Source organism: Podarcis filfolensis, assembly GCF_964270895.1.
Source record: "Podarcis filfolensis genome assembly, chromosome: Z".
In the NCBI taxonomy this organism is placed as follows: domain Eukaryota; kingdom Metazoa; phylum Chordata; class Lepidosauria; order Squamata; family Lacertidae; genus Podarcis; species Podarcis filfolensis.
In genome coordinates this window covers 667,781-680,089 of record NC_139617.1, presented here as the reverse complement: position 1 = coordinate 680,089, position 12,309 = coordinate 667,781, and the positions used below count along the sequence as shown (strand labels likewise).

The window sequence follows — 12,309 nt, the reverse complement described above, 5'->3', positions numbered from 1 at the left end:
CCAGGTCATGGTCTGCACCCCCATGCTATAATGGCAGCTGGAAGGGAAATGTGCTTGGGCCACCCTTGCCAGAACTAGGTCAGAGCTCCTTCTGCTCCTGTTTGTAGTTAGCCTTTTCTCCTCTGTGTAGGAGAGGCAGCCCCTATTCCCAACTGGAAAGAGGATGCTCTTCGGATCTGGGATGCTTCCACCTGGGAGTTGCAAGTCTTCTTGATGGGGGCATACAGTAGAAGCTTCCCTCATCAAGGGTTAGATAAAATGTGAACTAGTGCTGTGGCAGCTGCTCAAATTCAAAACTGAAGCTCTGTTGCTTCAAAGCAGGGAAGACTGGGCCTAATGTAAGGAGCTTCGTATCCCATTGAAGGGCCCAAACAAAAAGTCATTAGCATCCAAGGCAAGGAGAAGAAGGCGTCACCCCACTCCTGGCACCACCATGGAATGCAAAGGGACAATCTGCCAGTGACTGAAGAACATAATGTGGAAAGTCAGGTGGCAAATATAGTCAAAGCAAACCATGTGAACCAGCTCCTCCTGCAAAGAAGAAATGTGCATTCCAAGAGTCAAAGTGGTCTTTTGGAGGAAGGAGGGAAGACAACAGCAGGGGTCTTCTGTGTTTGGGGTCTTTTGTTCTTTTGTTTCTTGTGCTTGCAGGCAACTGGGATTACCAGAGATTCCTCATCAGCACCTCATTCAGATTAGGCATTTCTTAGGAAACCATAAAATGATTTTTATTATTTACAAGTGCTAAAAAAATTCATCTCTCATACACACACACACATACACACACTCTGTTTGATATATCAAATTAAGGATCTGGTAAACAACACTGTCCAAAATAATCTCTTTTCATATGAACATTTAAAAAGTAAAACACACACACACATAATATTTGGGGGACAGGGATTGTTTTTGTTTGTTTGTTTTTTAAAAACCCCAAAGTTTCCTTCTAAGCGCTTCCAAGGCCAAGTCCACGTGAAGAGTCTCCGTCCTCCTCACAAGATGAAAGAGAACTGAAGTCAGGACCTGGGGAGCCTCAGGCACGCGCTTTCATAAAGTCTGCAGACAAAAGAGAAGAGAGGCTGAGGTAGGTTGCTTAGCGGCTACCAGGAGCAGCAGTCACAGGCCTCTTGACCACTTTTCCTCAACCCAGTTTCAGCAGCTGCTTTACTCTCAAATTCAATGTTACCCTGAAAACTCATGCCTGGGTCGGCTGCCAGTTCTCAGGAACTTTTGCCTTCGTGTCTGTAGCAGCAACATGCACTACCATCACGAAGGGATTTCTCTCTCTCCTCTTTTTTTTCCTTTTTGAACATAGGCTCTCTCCAACACAAGCGCAGATAAAACGTATGCATTTTTGTTTTACCAGATTCGACCTGCTGCCTAAAGCAGCTCTTTAAAAAGTGTCTTAGAACAAAGGTTCAAATGAGTAAATTCTCATCACCTGCGGCAGAGGGCAGCACTGAGTGTTTTTCTTCAGCCCATTGAGCAGATCAGGCCCTTCAATGTGAGGTGGGGAGGGAGGACGCCAGACCCCCTGCAGCAAATCCATCAAGGTCACAGCTCAGTTTCCATTGAGAGAGGCTTGCAAGCATAAAAACTCCACCCTTCTTCTCAGACTCCAACAGAAAAGCCACCTGACTGCCAGGGGCAGCTGCTGCCATGTCCTCTTCCGCTCCTCTGCAACACAGCAAACTTGTTCTCCCTGGCCCATGCACTCGTCTTGCTGGGGCATTATTATCTACTGTTGACATGATTAACTCTGTTGTGCAGGCTGTTGAACTCTATTTCCTCTAGTATTCTCTCTAAGTGCTGAATTAACACCCGTTTTTTAAACCTAAGAGAAAGAGGGGGGGAAGGGGAGCAATTTAATGTGGGTTTTGCACTTCTGTTCCAAGTTCCCCCTCTGAAACAAACAACTGCCTCTGCATTACTCTGCAGAACATATGCAGGGCCTAGGCTCACACACCCTCCTGTGCTTGGAATGTTAAGTCCTCCCATCAACCTACAAGCAAAAGAGGTTCCTCCCACCATCAAAGGCGGTAGTTTCAAAGAACATCATGCAGCACAACAGGCAAGAAGCAAACAGGCCACTATCAGAACACATGCACATATCTGCTCAAGCTTTGAACATGTCATTTGGATACAAACCTTGCTGCTTCCTTGATAGCAAATTCAATGAAATATTTTTGAATTTCAACAGGGCCTTGAACTTCTTCAAGGAGAGAGAAAATCTTTTCGAAATCTACAATTAAAAAACAAAACAAAACGTGAGATCATGGTAGCATTGGTAAGACCATCAGAATCCTGCCCTCAACCCTGCCCTGTGCTTCCAAGCAGTGGCTGCTATCTCAAACTCTCCCATGGTGGAATCTTTGCCCTTTTCAGACCCTCAGTGTCCTCCTAAAGGCCACTCCTCTTCTCTCCTGGGGCATAGCTGTTTGTGCAGGATCGCATGGGACAAGCCTGGAGATAAATGAGTCAGTCTGCTGCCTCGACTTGAACCTCCTCATTGGAGAAAAGACATTTTCTCCTGCTAGCACCGATTTCCTCCTCTTCCCTTTGTAACAGCACCCCACACCAAACTGACAAATCACTTTCTCTCGTGGTCACGTTCCACAGGTTTCTAAATGTGAATTCCACTATGATAGGCAGCTGCTGCCATTTACAGACGAACTCTACAATTACATTTCTGCCAACTCTAAAAAAAAGGGGGATCCTCACAAATTCCAAAAGGTGCCAAGCGAGACTGGCACCATAGCAAACGTCCCCCGTCCTCCCGGGAACTGAAGTGTCCCTGTAATAAATGATAGCGGCGGAGACTGAAATACCATGAGCTTCATCATAGCCGCCTCCCATTTCACAACTGTGAAAAGTCGAGAGACGGCTTTTGGCTGCCCTGGCGCTCTTTCTGGGTTGGTGGGAGCAACGCAGGACCTCTCTTCGGACAACCCAGCCCCCTCTCCAACACTCACTTCTCCCGGGCTTCCGGACCTCCTTCATCACTTTGATTTTGATCACTTCATTGCTCCCTTCGAACATGCTGGGTGTGATTTTCACCGAATGGGGTGTGGTCCCGGGTGCGGATCCTGGCAGGAGTTTTGGGTCTCCTGAAGACACACTGTAGCTGACAGGTCTGCGAAGCAGGGAGCTGGCGACAGGCCTGAGGTCCAATCCGTCTTCCCCGAGGCAATTCAGCTCACCGGACAGGGAGTCCACCTCGTTGGGCAGGTCGTCATCCATCAGGGCTGCTGGGGGCGGGGGGATCAAGGCCATCATGGGCACAGGCAGCCTGTCTCCCTGCTTGTCCAGGGACTGGAAGTGTTCAGCTTTCTTCTCACCGTTGCCATCTGGGACCATATTGCTATTTGCATCTGCCAGAAGAAAGAGCTCTCTTAGGGAAGTTCCCTAATGCTCAACGCTGTATCACAGGCACGCCCAACCAGCAGATCAGTGGACATCTGTGGTAGATCACCGGCTCCCCCCAAAAGTCAACAGCTTCGACCTGAACCCCCCAAAAGGGACTTCCTGTTCCTTAAGAAAAGCTCAGGAACTTTGACCTGAATGCCCCAAAAAGGGCCTCCCCGAACCCCTTAGGGATCTCCTTCTCCCTAAAAAAGCTCAACAACTTTAGACCCCCAAAACTCCGTGAGTAGATCTCTTGGGAGTTGGCCACCCCTGATTGTGTTTTTAATATTTGGTTGGGAGCCGCCTAGAAAGAAAGATAGATATTCGCATTAGCCAATGGCCATAGCAACATAAAACAAACAATATATATAATTAAAAAGACAACAACGGGTAAAAAGGGCCGCCTACAGTGGCTGGGAAAACCTAGCAGGATGGGCTGGGGTAGAAATAATAAATTATTAGTATTAGTAGTAGCTAAACACACAACAGAAGGCACCTCCTAGGCGGCTCAAGATCCAACGTCTAGCAATGGGAGCACCACAGCAGAAAGCAAAAAATAGGACCTTGAAAGGATGTGGGGAAAGTAATTTGATAGTTAATTACACAGTTAATCAGTCAAGAAACAAAACTAGCTAGGCTGCATTTAAACAACTCTTTTGGCAATGGTAAGGTGTAGCATGAATTAATTTTGATGGCAACCAACAGGAATGGCACCTGTGCTTTAAAAAACAACAACCAACCTTTTGAGCCCTAATGGCCCTAAGATCAAGGTATCTAAAGGACCCACCCCAGGTCTCTGCTCCCAGGCAAACCAGGCCTGTTTCCTTAGAGTGGTGGCCAAACTTGGCCCTCCAGCTGTTTTGGGACAATTCCCATCATCCCTGGCCACTGGTCCTGGGAGCTAGGGATGATGGGAGTTGCAGTCCCAAAACAGCTGGAGGACCAAGTTGGGCCACGCCTGATCTAGAGCAGTGTTCCCTGTTTAGGGAAGCTTTTAATGTTTAATAGGTTATTGTATTTTAATATTCTGTTGGGAGCCGCCCATAGTGGCTGGGGAAACCCAGCCAGATGGGTGGGGTATAAATAATAAATTATTATTATATATTATTATTATTACTACTACTACTCCTCCCACCACTGCTTTACAAGTTCAGCTCTGGGATTCCATCAAGGTGGGAACAGGGTCCCCTTTTGTGGGCTCATCAGTGGCAACCCTTCTCTTCAAAAAATTAGTTTCTATTTTTTTATATAGTTTGTATTTGGTTCTTAAGGGGAGAGGGTCAGGGTTGCCAGGGAGTGTGGGGCACGTTCCACCGGGGGGCTGGGGCACGTTCCACCGGGGGGGGGTCTCTGGGACGCCCAATCTCAGTGCTCACAGACAGGAGGAGGAGTTACACCAGACCTCATCATGACTGGATGGATAGTGGAATCAGCAAGGAAGACCCACACGACCTGTGCAATGCCAGGTCAATGATTCAAAAGACTGCTGCCACCCACAACTTGAGCCTGGCTGAAGGACTTGACCTGGCCATGTGTGATGGACACTTGGTTTGATGAAGCAGACAGACCTGTCCTTGCCGCTGCGATACATTGACAATATTTTTATCATCTGGACACATGGTCAACAGACCCTGGACACCTTCCACCAGAAATTCAATGATTTTCACCCCACAATCAACCTAACAATGAATCAATCTATGCAAGAAATACATTTTTTGGACACTACTATAAAAATACAGGATGGATGCATAGACACCACCTTATACCGTAAACCAACTGACCGACAAACATATCTACATGCCTCTAGCTACCATCCCAAACATACCAAACAGTCCATTGTATATAGCCAGGCACTACGTTACAGCCGTATCTGTTCCAATTCTACAGACAGAGACTCTCACCTAAGAGATCTACAGCAAACCTTTTTAGAACTAAAATACCCAGCAGATGAAGTTAGACAACAGATCAACAGAGCCAGAGAGATACCCATAGAGAACTTGCTGCAAGACAAACCCAAAAAAGAAAATAACAGAACACCTCTAGTCATCACATACAGCTCCCAAGTCAAAACAGTACAACGCATCATCAGAGATCTACAACCTCTCCTGGACAATGACAGTTCTCTTTCTCAAGCTCTGGGAGGAAGACCTTTCATTGCCTACAGACAGCCACCCAATCTTAAACAACTCCTAACCCACAATAATACTACAACCAGACGTAACACGGACACTGGCACCAGAGCCTGCAATAAACCCAGATGCCAACTTTGCTGCCACATACACCTGGACAACACCATTACTGGCCCCAACAACATCACACATACCATCTCGGGACTATTTAATTGCTCATCGTCTAGCATTGTATATGCCATCAAATGCCAACAGTGTCCCTCAGCTCTCTATATTGGACAAACAGGCCAAACCTTACGCCAAAGAATAAACGGACATAAATCGGACATCAAGAATCACAAGACAGAGAAACCAGTAGGAAAACACTTCAATCTCCCAGGACATTCTATACAAGATCTCAAAGTAGCTGTATTACTACAAAGGAATTTCAGAAATAGACTGGAAAGAGAAGCTGCTGAATTGCAACTCATTACCAAACTTAAAACCATGGAGAGACCTGGTCTGAACAAAGACATTGGATTCTTATCTCATTATACATGACAAAGCCATTTTTCACCTTCTCACCCCTTGCTTTTTCCTGTAAGACCTATTGCAGTCGTTAAGAGTCGTCAACAGGCTCATCACAGCTATCTGCCAACCACCCATTCCCACCACCCTTCTGAGTAATACCCCTCCCCACCTTCTCACTATATAGAAGGATCTGGCAACTTCTGTTTCAGTGTATCTGAAGAAGTGTGCATGCACACGAAAGCTCATACCAAGAACTAACTTAGTTGGTCTTTAAGGTGCTACTGGAAGGAAAAAAAAATTTTTTGTGGAGACACCTAGTTTGGTTGGCCTAGGGGATTTTAACATCCACGCCAACACGACCTTACAAGGGGCGCTCGGGACTTCGTGGAAAGGATGGCCTCCATGGGGCAGTCCCTAAACAAGTTTGGCCCAACTCATAGTCATGGACATGCCTTAGACCTGGTGTTCACCTCTAGTGACAGGGGTCATCTGACATTAAGTAAAACTGAAACGAAAGAAGTGCTGTAGCCAGATCACTTGGACTTCTCTGCAACCCTTCCCCTCTGCAAGGAGGCGCGACTGATTCAGATGGGCCGCCCCCGCCACTTAATGGATCCAAATGGTTTCCAGAGAGTGGTAGGGGGTGCTTTATGCCATGCTGATGGCCTTTCAGCTGATTCCCTGGGGGGCCACTAGGAGTTAACTAGGGTTATCAACCGCCTGGCTCTGAAGCGCCCTTTCCGATTGCATGGAGCCCGGACAGCCCCGTGGTCTCCCACAGAGCTGAGTGTGATGAAACAATCGCTGAGACGGCTAGAGCGCCGGTGGCGGAAACTCATTCTGAATCGGACCAGACACAGGTAGTGGCGATAGCGACAGCAAAGAGGACTTTCTTCGCCGCCTCCATTGCATCTGCAGAAAACAGCAGCAGGTGGTTTCTTTCAGGTGGTTCACAATTTCACGGAACCACCTTTGCCACCGGGGCCTGGGAAAGACCCCAAGATCTCCTGCAACGATTTTGCAAAGTTTTTTGCAGATAAAATCGCTCAGATTCAGAAAGGGATAGACTCCACTGTGGGATCAGGGATGGGGCGGGAGAGAGCTAAGAGTCCTGTCTAGTCGAGTTGTATGGAATCAATTCCAATCTGTTCCACTCGCTTGGATGAGTGAAACCAACCACCTGTCTCCTTGATCCTTGCCCATCCTGGCTCATAAAAGCGAGCCAGGAAGGGCTGGGCAATGGGATCGACTGGGTGGCGAATGCTTCCCTCTGTGAGGACCACTGAAAGAGGCAGTCATTAAATTGCTTCTTAAAAAACATATTTGGACCCGGCCAATATGGCCAACTATTGCCCAGTCTCAAATCTTCCATTCTTGGGCAAGGTGATTGAGTGGGTGGTTGCAGAACAACTCCAGGCACGCCTGGAGGATGCAGACCATTTGGATCCCTTCCAATCAGGATCCAGGCCTCACCATGGGACTGAAACTGCCTTGGTCGCGCCTGTCGAGGATCTCCAGTGGGCTAGGGACAAAGGTGAGAGCTGTTTCCTAGTTCTGCTGGATCTCTCAGCGGCTTTTGATACCATCGACCATAACATCCTTCTGGACCGTCTAGAGGGGCTGGGAGCTGGGAGCACCGCTATACAGTGGTTCCGCTCCATTCTCCTGGGCCGTGTCCAGAAAGTGGTGTTGGGGGATGAGTGTTCAGACCCCTGGGCTCTCACTTGTGGGGTGCCTCTGCCCCTATGCTTTTTAACATCTACATGAAGCCTCTGGGAGAGATCATCAGGGGGTATGGGCTGGGCATTCATCAGTATGCAGATGATACCCAGCTCTGCCTCTCTTTCAAATTGGAACTAGTGAAGATGGTTAAGGTCCTGGAGGCAGTTGGAGGTTGGATGGTGGCTAACGGATTGAGGTTGAATCCTGACAAGACAGAAGTCCTGTTCTTCGGGGGCAGGGGAGAGGCTGGTATGGAGGACTTCCTGGTCCTGAATGGGGTAACTGTGTCCCTGAAGGACCAGGTGCGCAGCCTGGGAGTCATTTTGGACTCACAGCTGTCCATGGAGGTGCAGGTCAAATCTGTGTCCAGGGCAGCTCCATCTAGTACGCAGGATGAGACCCTCCCTGCCCACAGACTGTCTTGCCAGAGTGGTGCATGCTCTAGTTATCTCCTGCTTGGACTACTGCCATGCACTCTACATGGGGCTCCCTTTGAAGGTGACTTGGAAACTGCAATTAATCCAGAATGCGGCAGCCAGACTGGGGACTGGGAGCGGCTGCCAAGACCACGTAACACTGATCTTGAAAGACCTACATTGGCTCCCAGTACCTTTCTGGGCCCAATTCAAAGTGCTGGTGCTGACCTTGAAAGCCCTAAATGGTCTCGGCCCAGTAGACCTGAAGGAGCGTCTCCACCCTCATCATTTGGCCTGGACACTGAGGTCCAGCGCTGAGGGCCTTCTAGCAGTTCCCTTCCTGCGAGAAGCCAAGTTACAGGGAACCAGGCAGAGGGCCATCTTGGTGATGGCACCCTCCCGTCAGATGTCAAGGAAATAAACAACCACCTGATATTTAGAAGACATCTGAAGGCAGCCCTGTTTGGGCAAGTTGTTAATGACTGATCTTTTAATGTACTTTTAATCTTTTGTTGGAAGCTGCCCGGAGCATGCTTGGGGGAGGAGTTTTGTTTCAGTAAGTTAGCTTGCTTATTTATTATAGTGCTTCTGGGTATGTTTTATTACAATGGCGTCAAACAGTTCAATTCCTCTGCTTATAAAAATGATTCCAGAAGACAAAACCTCAGTGCACACATGACCAAAATAAAAAAATTATAAAAAATGCATGTTTCACCGAAGTACACACATTGTCAAAAGCACATGAAGAGGCAGACGGCAATCACTCAGGGAGCCTTTAGGAGGCTAAGCACAAATTACCATTGGAAGCTGGCATGGCTTTGAGGGTGGTGTTGGCCCCTGAAGCAGAAGGGGGGCCCTTCCCACCGACATGGTTGGCTGTCGCTGGGGGAGACTGGGGCCGCCTCAGCAGCGGGGACATGCTGCGCCTCCTTTTCAGAGAAGCTGGCGTGTTGGGCTCTCCTGGGCGCTTGATTTTGTTCTGAGGACCAGCGACAAACTCGTCTGCTTCATCAATCATCATGCCCTGGAAGACACATCATCACCCGTTAAGAACAATCCGCAGTGTTCTTCTTCTTCTTCTTTTGTAAGAAAGGGGCAACTCCACTCACTCACAGGCCGTGAGAAATTGCCGGGGGGAACGGGGACCCCGTGAAATCGGCCTACCTTCTTATCCTGCTTGAAAGGGTTCCCAAAAGTATGGAGTCTTTTGGGCTGGTCTGGGTCAATTTCTCGTAGAGGAGCGGGCATCATCTTGAGATATTCCTGGTAGTTCCCCATCTGAGCCACAGGAACACTATGAAGGCAGTCTGCAGCAGAAACAGAAAGGACACCACACTTCATTTCCAGAAGACTGAAATTTCCTTAAAGGCTCATTCCACGTCATGTCAATGCGGTCATGTCACCCACCATCTTGGGATTTGGATGAAACTTGGTGTACACACCCTTCCCTTATGGTTGAAAGAAATCGCCTTAAATTTTCCCCCTCTATCTCAAACAGTTTAAATTTTATAGCACTTCAAAATTTCAAAAAAATAATAATTATAGTACTTCAAAATTTCAAAAACCTCGAGACCCTCAGCACATGTATATTTTATTTTATTTTTCTCCATAAAAAGGCATTTATAAAATCTTTTGAGTACTGGTGTATTTTTTCCTGAAATCCTCATCCTCTTATTGACCTCTGTGTAAAATTTCAAAGAGATCTGATCATTGGTTATGAAGGAAAAAACCCTGGAGCATGCTGGGAGATGTAGTCCGGGGGGGGGGGGAATTGCAAAAAAAAAGCACCCGAAAACAAAATGGGGGGGGGGGGAATGGTGATCACGCCGATCCAAGCGGTGATTGCAGAACCATACATGGGCCGGATCCAGAGGGCGATTGGGCTGGATCTGGCCCGCGGACTGTGGTTTAACAGCCCCTGACCTAAAGGAACCAAACTTCAACCTCAATTCAGTGCTACACCAACACGGCACCCACCTTCGTCTTGGCCAAGAATGAGCTTGTGTGTTTTCAGCAGGTTCGTCCTCATGCGGGTCAGCTGGTCTAAAAGGCTGCGGCGAGGAATATCGTAAGCGTTCCTGTAAGCCTGTGGCTTCAGATCCTGTTTGTCGTCAAAACAAAACAGATCATTTGCAAAGATGGAAGCTGCAAAGCAAGCAGTTTGTTCCCCCTTGGCACCATGTCACACCCACCTTGTTTATTTTTTAATATATATAATAATTTTTATTAGTTTTTGCAAATATTTTCAAAGTAACATTCAATTGCTATATAATATAGAAAACCTTTGGCAGCAACAGCCTGAGACTTCCCTCCTTCTCGACTCATGGTTTCCCCACTTACTATCTAATACTGCATTTTGGAATTATAATTATTACTATTAAATCCTAACTGTCAATCAACCATTTTTAAATTATAAAAGTGGTGTCTTGGTTTGCATAAGTTTTAGATTACAAGCACGTCAAACCCTGAAATGCGGTTCTCAGTTTGCAACCGTTTTTTGGATGACAACCCTTTTTTTTGGATTACAAACAAATTTTGGGGGGAGGCCCCATCGTCGAAAGCAAGCCTTGGGTTACAACCTGTTTTGGTTTACAAACAGACCTCCGGAACGGATTGTGGTTGTAAACCAAGGTACCACTGTAATTGATAGTCCACCTTACAAAACTTCTTGCAACCCTACCACCACTGGGCTAATAATATCCTTGCTGCAGTTCTTGCAGATAAAAAGGCTTTTATCTTGCTTATGAATTTCATTACCTACAATGCTTAATAAGAAGGCTTCTGGTGTGTTTTTTAAACAAATGTTTATTTTCAACATTTTTTAAAGTTTATAAAAAATCATTTCCCATAAAGCCTTTGCCTCCTTACAGACCCACTACATAAAGTTAAAAACAGGCATGTCCAAAGTCCGTTGCAGGGGCCCAATCCAGCCCGCTGGCTGGTTTAACCTGGCCCCTGTGGCAGTTTATTTCCTGAGATAAAATCCAAAAAAAAAAGCTCAACTTCAATCCTAAAAGCAGCTCAACAACTCCAACCCTAAAAAAACCTCAAGAACTTCAATCCTAAAAAAAGCTCAACTTTGGGGTAAAATCCTAAAAGCAGCTCAACAGCTTCAATCATCAAAGAAGCTCAACAACTCCAGCCCTTCAAAAAGCTCAACAACTTCAATCCTAGAAGAAGCTCAACAACTTCAATCTTAAAAAAACCTAAACTACTTCAATCCTAAACAATGCTCAAGAACTGTGGTCGGCCCCCACGGCCCTTCACTCCATCCAATCTGGCCCTCTTTGGAAAAAGCTTGGACACAACTGGTTAAAATCACCTTCCTTTCCATTTTTTCTTCCCCTCCATTCCCCCCTTTTTTTCTTTTCTTTCCAATCCTGACGATGACTCCGTTTCATATGCTTGAGCGAATGTCGCCGCACACCCACCTTGTTGAAGAGCCCTATGTGGAAGCCGGCAAATTCCTTCACGCTTGTTTCGGACAGCCTGAGCGGAGATTCCCCTGAGATCCCTCGAAGAAGCTGTTTGAAATCCCGGTTCTGGATCGGGGAGAGGCCGCTGGAGTGGTTCTTCACTTTAATGCCAGTCTCCTGCGGGGCTTTCTTGCCCACTGACCCTATGATCCGCTCCGACTCGATTTTCGTCTATGACAAAAGCACACAGCACGTTAAGCAAACAGCAGTGCAGACGACTCTAGCGTGAAGCAAATTCTGGCCACGTCAAAAGGCAACCCAAGCCTGCTGTCTACATGCTGAAAGAGTTGCAGGGGTCAGCAAGCTTTTTCAGCAGGGGGCCGGTCCACTGTCCCTCGGACCTTGCGGGGGGCCGGACTAGATTTTGGAGGGGGGGGAATGAACGGATTCCTATGCCCCACAAATAACCCAGAGATTATTTTCAATAAAAGCACACATTCTATTCATGTCAAAACACCAGGCAGGCCGCACAAATCACCCAGAGGTGCATTTTAAATAAAAGGACACATACTACTCATGTCAAACAAGCCAGGGGTGATGGGAATTGGTAGTCCCCAAACAGCTGGAGGGCCAAATAGGCCACCAGTGGACTTGATTTTCACTGGACAATAAGGCCCTTGCGTGAGTATTTCAAGATGCTTCGCCTGGAGG

At 47.1% G+C, this 12,309-nt stretch overlaps 1 protein-coding gene across 3 annotated transcripts in view; it reads right to left on the bottom strand.

Annotated features, from left to right (window-relative positions):
- Positions 1-702: 702 nt before the first annotated feature.
- INTS6L (integrator complex subunit 6 like) overlaps positions 703-12,309 on the bottom strand; it is a 39,492-nt gene continuing 27,885 nt past the window's right edge. For 2 of the 3 annotated variants that reach the window (XM_083595365.1, XM_083595367.1), the window contains 8 exons: positions 11,614-11,829; positions 10,160-10,283; positions 9,347-9,489; positions 8,981-9,206; positions 2,973-3,371; positions 2,149-2,242; positions 1,442-1,834; positions 703-1,056 (listed from right to left, as the gene is read on the bottom strand). In XM_083595365.1, the coding sequence (XP_083451491.1) occupies positions 1,735-1,834; positions 2,149-2,242; positions 2,973-3,371; positions 8,981-9,206; positions 9,347-9,489; positions 10,160-10,283; positions 11,614-11,829 (1,302 nt within the window). In that variant the 3' untranslated portion in view covers positions 703-1,056; positions 1,442-1,734. Of the gene's footprint in view, positions 1,835-2,148; positions 2,243-2,972; positions 3,372-8,980; positions 9,207-9,346; positions 9,490-10,159; positions 10,284-11,613; positions 11,830-12,309 lie in introns of all 3 variants that reach the window. The other variant, XM_083595366.1, reaches the window with a different exon arrangement.